At 48.0% G+C, this 13062-nt stretch overlaps 1 protein-coding gene across 1 annotated transcript in view; it reads right to left on the minus strand.

The window, feature by feature from the left end:
• Positions 1 to 13062, minus strand: part of ACSS3 (acyl-CoA synthetase short chain family member 3) — an 87806-nt gene that overhangs the window by 17387 nt on the left and 57357 nt on the right. The window contains exons 10-11 of the mRNA XM_054399711.1: positions 5922 to 6017; positions 4112 to 4175 (exon numbers count right to left, since the gene is read on the minus strand). Coding sequence (XP_054255686.1) covers positions 4112 to 4175; positions 5922 to 6017 — 160 coding nt within the window. The remainder of the gene's footprint in view (positions 1 to 4111; positions 4176 to 5921; positions 6018 to 13062) is intronic.

Genomic DNA, 13062 nt, shown 5'->3' on the forward strand with positions numbered 1-13062 from the left:
TTCGTGTGGAACAGAGGAGGCTGAGGGGAGACCTCATTGCTGTCTACAACTACCTGAAAGGAAATGGTGGAGAGGCTGCTGCTGGTCTCTTCTCACAGGGAATTAGTGATAGAACAAGAGGGAATGGCCTCAAGCTGCCACTGCGTAGGTTTAGACTGGACAGTAGGAAAAAATTTTCCCATCAAGAGTGGTCAGGGATTGGAATGTGCTGCCCAGGGAGGTGGTGGAGTCCCCAAGCCTGGCTGTGTTTCAAGGTGGTTTGGATGTGGTGCTTGGGGCTATGGTTTAGGGGTGAGCCTTGTAGAGTAGGGTTCTGGGTTGGACTTGGTGATCCTGAAGGTCTTTTCCAACTTGAATGTTTCTGTGACTGTGATTCTGTGAAACAATGCTGTGTCACTAAATCAGACTAGTCTTGCTAATGGAAATTGGAGGTCATTGCTGCTATCATTTTCACTTTGGAATAAACCCTCAGCTAATTATCATTTGTGCCCTATGATTCTACCTCAAAAAAAAAAAATTAGAAATAATTCATACAAGCTGAGTTGTCTTCATTTTCCCTTGCCCTTTCATCATAAATGACACTAAATATTTGAGCACTTTATGCTACAGACCTTGTGAAGTCAAAAGGATTATGGAATTGCCCAGGTAAATTAGCCTGTATAAGAGTTCTTGTTAGCAAAAATCATTCTAAATGGCAGAGATGATGATTATATGCAAATTCCAACAAGTATCACTTGGCAGGTAAGTAAAGAAAATCCTAGAATGGCTCAGATTGGAAGGCACCTCAGAGCTCATCTCCACCAACCTCCCCACCATGGGCAGGAACACCTCTCAGCTAGACTCAGCTGCTCAAGGCCTCATCCAGCCTGGCCTTAAACAATCCCAATGAAGAGGCATCCACAGCCTCCCCAGGCAACCCATTCCAGAGTCTCACCACCCTCATACTGAAGGACTTCCTCCTAAGATCCAGCCTAACCCTGTTCTGCCTCAGCTTCAAACCACTCCCCCTAGTCCTGGGGACTGGGATCTGCTGGAAAGAGTCCAAGGGAGGGCTCCAAGGATGCTGAAGGGACTGGAGCCCTGCCTGGGGAGGGGAGGCTGAGAGCCCTGGGGGTGTTTAGTCTGCAGAGGAGAAGACTGAGAGGGGATTTCAGAAATGTTTATCAATATCTGAGGGCTGGGGGTCAAGAGGGAGGGGACAGGCTGTGCTCACTTTCACCCTGGAATATGACAAGGGGCAATGGAGAGAAACTCCAGTACAGGAGGTTCCATCTCAACATGAGGAGGAACTTCTTCACTGGAGGGTGACAGAGCACTGGACCAGGCTGCCCAGAGAGGTTGTGGAGTCTCCTTCTCTGGAGACTTTCAAGCCCTGTCTGCATGTGATCCTGTGTGACCTGTGCTGGATTTTCTGGTCCTGCTCTGGCAGGGGGTTGGACTCTATGATCTCTGGAGGTCCCTTCCAACCCCTAATATCCTGTGATCCTGTGACCACAGTCCATTAAAGGCTGGAGAAGTCTGAGTTATTCATATTCAGCAATCTTCCCTGTGTCATAGCAGAACTATTTCTACATTTGAGTCTGTTGCCTCAGGGGAGATCATGTGTGCATGCACTTAACATACGTGATTGTGTGTCCTGGTGGTTTAGACTGAGGTGCTGGAAGTTAGGCAGGGGATAGGCTTCATCCTGGAAAAAAAAATCTGTGTCACACAGTACAATAGCTTAATGTGATGCTATCTGAGCCTCCACAGTGGTCTAGTTACTTTAGATCAGTAGGACAGCTGAGCAAAAATCCTCCACACCCCAGTAACTCTGACTGCCAAGCAAGCAGGCTGCAGGCAGCCAGCCTACATTTTTAGCTCTGCACCTCTGCAGCGTGCTCCAGGGCCTGCAGCTCTTATGTGTCTCACCTCCAGCTCATGTAGCCTCTGCCCCAAGTCTCAGCTAACCTCTCCAGCTGCTCATTAAAACTGGCACATCTGTCCCAAGGCTTTCAATGTGGACAGAATTTCAGTTCACTGAAGGTTTATGCTAACCTTTGTATCTCCTTCCATGCATCTTAGCAAGCAGCAAAGCCACTTCAGTGACTATGACTCTCCTAAATGTTACTACAGGTTAGGAGGATGAATGCTGTTCTTTTGAGGGGCTGTGTGCACTGGAAGTGAGGAAGTGTTCAGAGCTGAAGTATATTCTGTGACTGAAAACAGAGAAAACTACAGCTCCTGTGTTAACCACACAGCAGGCATCTGTCTCAGAAAAGTGCCCAAAAGCCTGTGAAACAACCAGAATCCAGAGCTGGCATGGGCTGTGGGGAGCACTAATCCATCAGGCTTTACAGAGGTAAGGGAAGGGTCTGCCAACAGAGAGATGGCAGAAGGGAAGATAAGAGAGAGATGTTCACAGTGTTAAGTAAACAGAGACCTCTAAGAAAATGTGCTAAGAAAGGGGTAACTGCAACAACAAAAATGAAAGCTTATGGAATTCATCTGATAGAAGTGTGGTAAATGGTACTAAAAATTATCTATTGGTGCAGTGACAGCTGGAGGGAAGGGATCCATCCAGAGGCACCTGGACAGGCTGCAGAGCTGGGCCCATGACAACCTCAGGAGGTTCAACAAGACCAAGTGCAAGGTCCTGCAGCTGGGTCAGGGCAATCCCAAGCACTGATATAGGCTGGGCAGGGACTGGCTGGAGAGCAGCCCTGAAGAAAAGGCCTTGGGGGTGCTGGGGGAGGAGAAGCTCAACAGGAGCCAGCAGTGAGCACTTGCAGCCCAGAGAGCCAAGCAGAGCCCGGGCTGCAGCAAGAGAAGCGTGGCCAGCAGGGCCAGGGAGGGGATTCTCCCCCTCTGCTCCACTCTGCTCAGACCCCACCTGGAGCTCTGTGTCCAGTTCTGGAGCCTCTGTTACAAGAAGGATCTGGAGGTGCTGGAAGGTGTCCAGAGAAGGGCCATGAGGATGAGCAGAGGGCTGGAGCTGCTCTGCTCTGGAGACAGACTGAGAGAGTTGGGGTTGTGCAGTCTGGAGGCTGTGAGGAGACCTTCTTGTGGCGTTCCAGGATCTGAAGGGGGCTACAAGAAAGCTGGGGAGGGACTTTTGAGGGTGTCAGGGAGTGATAGGATTGGGGGGAATGGAGCAAAACTAGAAATGGGGAGATTCAGATTGGATGTTAGGAAGAAGTTCTTCCCCATGAGGGTGGTGAGAGCCTGGCACAGGTTGCCCAGGGAGGTGGTGGAAGCCTCATCCCTGGAAGTTTTTGCAGCCAGGCTGGATGTGGCTGTGAGCAACCTGCCGTGGTGTGAGGTGTCCCTACCCATGGCAGGGGAGTTGGAACTGGCTGAGCCTTGAGGTCCCTTCCAACCCTGACAATTCTATGACTCTGTGATCTACATGATGCACAGCACAGGTTTATTCTTTCTTTTCTTTCTGTTTTACTTTGTCTGCAGCCTTTTCCTGTATGTATTGTATCCAAACACTTCCCCAACTGAACACTGTTCCATGCAAAGCACACAGAGCCATCTTGCTGTTTTCACAGAGAGCAGAAAAGAACACATTCCTCCTCAAAAAATGTGCATCAGCTGGGACTCAGAGACAGTGAAAGAGGAGGCAGCAGCACAGCCATACATCAAAGCATATCCATCTGCACTGCTGTACTGCTTCACCAAAGAGAAAGACAAAACAGGGAAGGGAACAATGCAACGTCTTGCTCATGCATCACATCAGAAAGGCTTCATTCCATGCCAACAATTAAGAAAATGGTAAAGTTCTCTGTAAGTGAAGAAAGGACACCCAGCAATACACACTCAGCTCCCTTGCTCACAGTTACACCTGCAATTTTTCAACATTACATGGACAGAAAAAGTTCTGGCAGTTGGGTATAAAGATCAGAGACTGTCATGCTTTTCAACCCTCATTACTTCTATTATTCTATTAACCTATTATTCAATTATTCTATCATTCAATTAGTCTATTATTCAATTATTCTATTATTCAATTATTATTCTATTATTCAATTATTCAATTATTCTATTATTCTCATCTCTATATAAAAGGCAAAGGCAATCAACCCAAGTCAGAATTTCCTCTTCAGTGTCAGATACTTAGTTTGCTTACTTTACCACAATATTTCCCAAAGTCTTAGCTTTCACTGGTTCCTTATTTTCATCCAGAATCATCACTGTAAAAAAGTAAGACAGGAAGGGAAGTGCTGGTAAGCAGTGTATTTTTAGGCAGAGGACAGTGTCTGTCTTCATGGACATCAACTTGTGTCACATTTCAGAGTGGCAGAACACCAAGCAACAAAAGGAATTCATTAATGTAGGAGTGCCAAACAGGATCATTTCATGACGTTATTATTAACATTCAGCCTTAAGCACACAATCACAGAAAGTTAGGGGCTGGAAAGGACCTCAAAAGCTCACCCAGCCCTACCCCGTGCCAGAGCAGGATCACCTGTACCAGGTCACACAGGAAGACATCCAGGCAGGTCTTGAATATTCATCTCCATGGAGGGAGACTTCACAACTCTCCAGGGCAGCCTGTCCCAGTGTTCCCTATGCCTATCAGCTGATAACATCTGTGATGCAATTAGACTTTTCCATTTTTCCATATTTATTACAACTCTGGACAAACTTCACAGCTATGTTTTCATGTTGTTTTTAAGCTACCCACCCAGAGTGCTCCCCACCTGGAGCTCTGTGTCCAGTTCTGGAGCCTCTGTTACAAGAAGGATCTGGAGGTGCTGGAAGGTGTCCAGAGAAGGGCCATGAGGATGAGCAGAGGGCTGGAGCTGCTCTGGAGACAGACTGAGAGAGTTGGCGTTGTGCAGTCTGGAGAAGAGAAGGCTCCCAGGAGACCTTCTTGTGGCCTTCCAGGATCTTGGGGGGGGCTCCAAGAAAGCTGGGGAGGGACTTTTGAGGGTGTCAGGGAGTGATAGGACTGGGGGGAATGGAGCAAAACTAGAAGTGGGGAGATTCAGATTGGATGTTGGGAAGAAATTCTTCCCCATGAGGGTGGTGAGACACTGGCACAGGTTGCCCAGGGAGGTGGTGGAAGCCTCATCCCTGGAGGTTTTTGCAGCCAGGCTGGATGTGGCTGTGAGCAACCTGCTGTAGTGTGAGGTGTCCCTGCCCATGGCAGGGGAGTTGGAACTGGATGATCCTTGAGGTCCCTTCCAACCCTGACAGTTCTGTGATTCTATTTCTTGTCTTCATGCTATTATTGTACATGTCAAAACCCAGAGCTACTGAAAATGGTTTATTAATGCTCACATCCATTGCCATCTACTAGAAGAAATAAAGCAGCTTAGCTCTTTCTGTCTAATGATGTCAGCACTTTTCCTGAAGATGGTTTGATCTTAAATGTAATTATTTTCAGAAAACTGTGTTCAAATCAGGATTCCCAGGTAAGAAAACATTTTTTGCATTCAGAATCCTGTGGCTGCAGCCTCTGCAGGCAAATGCCTTCCAGACAGGTCACAGAGGAACACATCCAGATGGGGCTGGAAAGGCTCCAGAGAAGGAGACTCCACAACCTCTCTGGGCAGCCTGTTCCAGTGCTCTGGGACCCTCCCAGTGAAGAAGTTCCTCCTCATGTTGAGGTGGAACCTCCTGTGCTGCAGTTTCTATCCATTGCCCCTTGGCCTGTCCCAGGGCACACTGGGCAGAGCCTGACCCTCCCTCTTGAGCCTCAGCCCTCAGCTACTGAGACACTGAACAGATCCCTCTCAGTCTTCTCCTCTGCAGACTAAAGAGCCCCAGGGCTCTCAGCCTCTCCTCCCCAGGCAGGGCTCCAGTCACTTCAGCATCCTTGGAGCCCTCCCTTGGACTCTCTCCAGCAGATCCCTGTCCCTCCTGAACTGGGGAGCCCAGAACAGGATGCAATATTCCAGATGAGGTCTCAGGAGGACAGAACAGAGTCTTACCATTGTATCCTGGCACTGGCTTTCCTGCCTGTCCAGGGGGAGGTGTTGTAGAGTGCCCCAAACCAATACAGGAAGCAGTAATTGCAGAACCAGATTCTGTTAAGAGAACACAAATATATGGTAGTTAAGGTTGTTCTTAGTGTCATTAAGTATTTACTGGTTCTGAGTTTTGCTTCTAGTTACCACACAAAAAATAACAAACCCAAAATCCAGAAGTAATGGAAGATTTAGAATTCAGGAACTTGTATGTATCACAGAATCACAGAATGTTAGGGGTTAAAACAGTAACAACTTGAAGAAGGATAATGCTTGCCAAAGGGAAATTGCAATTCACCTCCCCTTACATTGGCTTTATCAATGTCCAAACACACATCCCTTACCTCATACTCACTTGCCTGTGACAAGTGACAGATCCTCTGTAGTGAATTCACAGTGTCTAGACAGATTTCCAGTGCTGAAGCCTTTAGGAAGTTGTGTGTTTTTATGTAAGGAACTCAACAGAAGATATGGCTTCCTGTCAGTCCCTTCTGTGAACGTTTGGATGCTATGCTTTCACTGACTACACCAGCAAGTCAGCTCTGGAAGGCTTTCCAGGGACAACCGCACAACAGAACCAATTTCCTTTTTGCATAACACCTTACACTGTGAGAATGAAACAGCTATTTGCAGAAGCCATGTTTCACAACTAGTCTGTAACTATATTCAGCATCTGCCTTGAGTTCAAATGGAATGAATATAGATACCTCTGAAAACAATGAAAAGCACCTCACTGAGACTTGGAAGAGATCATCTTAAAATCAGTGTCCCAAGTCCCTTTTTTTTTTACTATCAGGATAAAGGCTGATGTAAAGAAAGAGCCCCCAGAATTAAAAGATGTGATCATAGAATCATAGAATCAGTCAGGGTTGGAAGGGACCACAAGGATCATCCAGTTCCAACCCCGCTGCCATGGGCAGGGACAGCTTCCACAAGATCTGGCAGGCTACAGCCTCATCCAGCCTGGCCTTAAACACCCACAGGGATGGGGCCTCAACCACCTCCCTGGACAACCCATTCCAGGCTCTCACCACTTTCATGCTGAAGAACTTCTTCCTAACATCCAATCTGAATCTCCCCTCTTCCAGCTTTGTTCCATTCCCCCCAGTCCTGTCTCCCTGACACCGTCAAAAGTCCCTCCCCAGCTTTCTTGTAGCCCCATTCAGAAACTGGAAGGCCACAAGAAGGTCTCCTGGCAGCCTTCTCCTCTCCAGACTGCACAACCCCAACTCTCTCAGGCTCTTCTCATAAGAGAGCAGCTCCAGCCCTCTGCTCATCCTCGTGGCCCTTCTCTGGACACCTTCCAGCACCTCCAGAGCCTTCTTGTAACAGAGGCTCCAGAACTGGACACAGAGCTCCAGGTGTGGTCTCAGCAGAGCTGAGCAGAGGGGGAGAATCCCCTCCCTGGCCCTGCTGGCCACACTTCTCTTGCTGCAGCCCAGGCTCTGCTTGGCTCTCTGGGCTGCAAGTGCTCACTGCTGGCTCCTGTTGAGCTTCTCATCCACCAGCACCCCCAAATCCCTCTCCTCAGAGCTGCTCTCCAGCCAGTCCCTGCCCAGCTTGTAGTTGTGCTTGGGATTGCCTCAACCCAGCTGCAGGACCTTGCCCTTGGCCTTCTTTGTTTTGTCCCACTCTTTTTTTTTTTTTTGTTACTGTAAAGCTACTTCATCTCAATGAGCTACAGTGGAAGGGGGCCTACAAGAAGGGTGGAGAGAGACTGTAGTGAGAGGATAAGGGGCAATGGCTTCAAACTAGAGAACAGAAGATTTAGACTGGATATTAGTAAGAAATTCTGCACCCTGAGGGTAGTGAAACACTAGAACAGGTTGCCCAGGGAGGTGGTTGTGGCCCCAACCCTGGAGATATTCAAGGTGAAGCTCAACAGGGCTCTGGGCAACCTGATTGAGTTGAGGATGTCCCTGCTGACTGCAGATGGGGTTGGACTGGATGAGTCTGTTGCATTTGTGCCTCTGAAGGCAATTCTTAGGTCAGAGATGGTGCTGCTGATGCAGAAGCCAGAAGTGCACTCAAGAGAGTAGCAAAGGGAATCAGTAAGGGTATCAATTACTGTACTCATCAGAAAGCTTCCACCTACCTTTGTGCTGACTTGTAGAGACTATGCTTTGCCAAATGATGCAGAGCAACAGAGAGTAGGTTCTGTGCTCAGAACTGTCCTGTTCATTCACAGTCAACAGGCAAGCTCAATCAAAAGAATTAGTTTTGCAGTAACTCAGGAGTCCAGAGATGAGAAATGTCCTGTACCACTTACACTCCTGATACATGGCAATTTCCAGACTGTGTCTCATGGTGCTCAACATAACAGCCTGTCACACTGCTGAAATATTGCACTTGCTGGTGGGAAGGACTCAGGGAAAATACGCTGCATTAAGAGAGTAAAGTAAGGCTGTCTGCTCCCAGCTTCTTAGGATGCAATGGATAGACACTGGAAGCAAGCAAAGAGATGGGGAGTTGTTAGGTAGCAAGAGGAAAAAAGGTAAGGGAAAGGAGCAACTGTCACACAGTGACACACTGATGAATGCAATAAAGACAACACACTAAGTTCTCTCTGTGGCAGCAATGGTTTGAACCATTGCCCTGGCAGTGCTGTCATTTTGGCTGACTGGGATCACTACAGCAGAAGACAGCACAGACAAATGGTAGGGAGGGTCTGTGGAAGGGATAAAGGCAGTAACTGATAGCAAATCCAGCTCTGAGGAGATTCTTTGCACATGCTTCCTCCACACTGTGGTCATTTTAATCATGCCAGAAAGGACGAAATGAAGAATTCAGTAATAATTCCTTATGAGGAGAACCTGAGGGAGCTGGGGCTATTTAGCTTGGAGAGGAGGAGCCTGAGAGGTGACCTCATTGCTGGTGCTAAAGATGTGCAGGGGGAGTGCCCAGAGGCTGGAGCCAGGCTCTGCTGGGTGATGCCCAATGCCAGCACAAGGGGCAGTGGTGGAAGCTGAGCCATAGGAAGTTCCATGGAAACAGGAGGAAGAATTTTTTCCCTGTGATGGTGACAGAACACTGGAAGAGGCTGCCCAGGGAGGTTATGGAGTCTCCCTCTCTGGAGATATTCAAGAGCTCTAGGTGCTCTTGCTCTGGCAGTGGGGTTGGACTGGATGAGCTTTGGAGGTCCCTTCCAGCCCCTAACATTCTCTGACTCTGTGAATAGTATAAGAGCAATGTGCTTGCTTGTATGGCAATAACTACTGGGCAGCCAGGAAAAGAAAATCACAGTACCAGGTGAATTATAGCACTCATAATGTAAATCACAGCATGCCCTTGTCACCCTCTCTCCTGCTCCCAGCACAGACTGCTGTCTTTTGTTTGGGATTTTGGAGGAAGCTTTTGGCTTTGAGCAGCCTCGGTAATTTTTCCTGTGTCATGAAGTTCAATAAGGACAAGTGCAGGGTCCTGCATCTGGGGAGGAATAACAACAGGCACCAGGACAGGTTAGAGGCTGCCCTGCTGGAGAACAGCTCCACAGAGAAAGACCTTAGAGTGCTGGTGGGCAGCAAGTTCTGCATGGGACAGCAATGTGCCCTTGTGGCCAAGAGCCAATGGGATCCTGGGCTGCAGCAAGGAAAGTTTGGCCAGCAGGGCTAGGGAGGTTCTTCTCCCTCTGCTCTGCCCTGCTCAAACCACACCTGCAATCCTGTGTCCAGTTTGGGGCTCCCCAGTTGAAGAGAGACAGAGACCTGCTGGAGAGAGTCCAAGGGAGAGCCAGGAGGCTGCTTAAGGGACTTGAGCATCTCTCCTGTGAAGAGAGACTGAGAGCCCTGGGGCTGTTTAGTCTGGAGAAGAGAAGGCTGAGAGGGGATCTGATCAATGTCTCTCAAGAGCTGAGGGGTGGGTGTCAAGGGGAGGGGGCCAGACTCTTTTGAGTGATTCACATTGATAAGACAAGGAACAATGGAGACAAACTTGAACATGGAATATTTCAGCTCAACATGAGGAGAAACTTCTTTAGAGTGAGGATGACAGAGCCCTGGAACAGGCTGCCCAGGGGGGTTGTGGAGTCTCCTTCTCTGGAGACTTTTAAGACCCACCTGGATGCATTCCTGTGCAGAGTACCCTAAGTGATCCTGCTCTGGCAGTGGGGTTGGTCCTGATAATCTCTGGAGGTCCCTTCCAACCTCTGATATACTGTGAGACTGTGATTCAGGCCTGGGTAGGGAGGTATGGGGGGAGGGCATTGAGGCCTGGGGTTTTGGCCTGCTTGGGGGGGAGGTTTTGGATGTTGGCCTGGTGAGGTTTTGGTAAGCCCAGGATGGAGAACTGGGCTGAGGCTGACCATGGATTTGTGTATTTTGTATGTTTTGTACTGTTGTATACAGCTGTGAGCAAAACTTCCATTCACATCTCCAATCCTTTCCAATCCTGCATGCAGCATTTTTCTTTTAATCCTTTGGGAAGGGATAAAAGAGCTTCTGTCCACTCTAAAACCAACCCAGAATCAAATCTAATACATCAGAGAAATAATATTTACTGGGAGGGTCCTGAAGATTCAGGGGTCAGATCATCAAGTATTTATGCAGACGTCATTTTCTTCAGCACTGTTAAGCCTGACAAATTCTGTCTAGATAGCCATGCTGCAGGCTGGGAGCCCAAACACAAGTTTAGTCTTATGTTTACTGGTCTTGGAAGATAATTTCAAATAACTGTTTTAGACTCTGTACAGTACAGCTCAGCCATGCCTTCAGCAAGAGCTCAGAAACATCCACTGAATAGTTGTGCCAGGAGGTTTTTTTCCAGCTGTCAAAAAGCAAGTGTGAAATTAAATCTAATTCAGACATTATGCCCAATTAGGTTAGATTAAAGACAATCTGTCATCCTAAACTATGAATGGCTTTGCTGGTTAGCAGTGAAACTTCAAAAACTCTCTCATGCATCATTTGGTATCTCATTTCCCTCCTTCTTTCTAAGGAGTATGACAGATGCAGCAGAAAAGTGAGCAGTGATGGTGATTAGCATTTAGTTTTCCTCCACCTGACTGCATCCCTTATTCCTATCATGAACTTAAGTGCACATATCATCAACAGAATAAATAATAGGTGCATAAAGAATGCAAAGATATGGTCTGGGCCAGAAGGGACCTATAGAGCTCATCCAGTCCAACCCCTCTGCAGTCAGCAGGGACATCCCCAACTAGATCAGGCTGCCCCAGGGCCTCCTCCAGCATCACCTTGAAGATCTCCAGGGAAGGAGCCTCAACCACCTCCCTGGGAAACCTCTTCCAGTGTTCCACTATAGGAAAGAACTTGTTCCTCACATCCAATCTCAATCTGCTCTGCTCTAGTTTGAAGCCATTGTCCCTCGTCCTGTCCCTGCAGGCCTTTGCAAACAGTCTCTCTGCAGCCTTCCTGTAGCCCCCTTCAGGTCCTGGCAGGCTGCTCTTAGGTCTGCCTGGAGCCTTCTCTTCTCCAGTCTGAGCACCCCCAGCTCCCTCAGCCTGTCCTCAGAGCAGAGCTGCTCCAAAATCCATTAAAAAAACATCAAATTTTAGGTAAGGTATGAAGAGTTGGGGCTGTTCAGTCTGGAGAAGAGAAGGCTCCCAGGTGACCTTCTTGTGTCCTTCCAGTGTCTGAAGGGGGCTACAAGAAAGCTGGTGTGGCAGTTTGGGCTGGGTGCCCCCTGCCACTGCTGCATGAGATACACCTCTGGTGTCCCAGGTGCCCACCCAATAGGGGTGGACACAGGACACGGCGTATTTCTACCCATAAATCCTGCGCCCTATAAATCCATCTGCAAAGTCATTCTCTTCCTCTTTCTTCCCTCTCTGATCCCATGGGAGATGTCCTCTCTTATCGGGTAATGCCGGGGGAGTATCTCAGGCTCCTTAGGCCTGACTAGGCCTAATGACAGGAGGAGAATGGAAGGGGGGCAGTCTCAGACCTGGCCAGCCTGAGACTTGCCTAGCAGTGGGAGGGGGAAGAAAGAGCCCTGAGGGTTTGGGTAGACCCTCAGGTGGGAGGAGGGAAGGATTGGAAGCCTCTGGGAATTATGTAAGGGACTGTGTATGCTTTGGGATATTCTTGGCACCATGCTTTGTAGTGTTTTGTAGCTTCACCAATTGCTTTTCCATTTAAACTTTCCATCACTCTCCAATCCGTTTGTGTGAGTGTCATTCTTTTGTCCCTCTCGGGGTAAGAGATGTTCTGGCTGGCCTCAAACCAGCACACTGGGGAGGGACTTTTTAGGATCTCAGGTAGTGAGAGGACCTGGGGGAATGGAATAAAGCTGGAAGTGGGGAGATTCAGGCTGGACATGAGGAAGAAGTTCTTCCCCATGAGAATGGTGAGAGCCTGGAATGGGTTGTCCAGGGAGGTGGTTGAGGCCCCATCCCTGGAGGTGTTCAAGGCCAGGCTGGATGAGGCTCTGACCAGCCTGCTATAGTGTGAGGTGTCCCTGCCCATGGCAGGGGGGTTGGAACTGGATGATCCTTGAGGTCTCTTCCAACCCTGACTGATTCTATGATTCTGTGCTTCTGTGATTTGTAATCAAAAATTTCCCTGCTCTTCTTGCAAAGAGGTTTTCAATTTCTTTCAAACTTGGCAAAGAAATAAGTATCACAAAGCAGCTGTAAAGAATTTCAGTCAAGATATTCTTGCTCAAATATCACCTTTGGTCATCAGGCTGTGTGCAATGTTGACTGCATTTGTTTGGCAGAAGACTAGAATAGTTTGATACCTTGAGGTATGATGGCTGCAGAGCAGCTTCATTCATCTCACTGGCATTCTACAAAACAGATGTGAAACCTCTACAAGTTAAAAGTAAGCCTCATGGAAAAATAATTGGTTCTACCTATTCCTCACACCCCAGAGCAATTAAGTTTGACCTTTCTCACTTAGTTAAATTGTATACAGAGCCATTAAAAACCCTCTACTTAACCTTCTCTACTCAAAACCTCTAATATAGAGACATCACAGAGAAAGCACAGAAAAGAGATACAAATAGGAAATGAATAGAGCCTGTTTTAAAAAAGTGTGAGTAAGGAAGCCAGAGAGATCCATTAATCAAACAGACTCTCCAGTGCAGATGTACTTGTACAACAGGACCAGTGCCTTGAACAACAACAACAAAAAAACAACAAAAGCTT

The sequence above is a fragment of the Indicator indicator genome, chromosome 3 (genome assembly GCF_027791375.1).
Source record: "Indicator indicator isolate 239-I01 chromosome 3, UM_Iind_1.1, whole genome shotgun sequence".
Lineage (NCBI taxonomy): Eukaryota > Metazoa > Chordata > Aves > Piciformes > Indicatoridae > Indicator > Indicator indicator.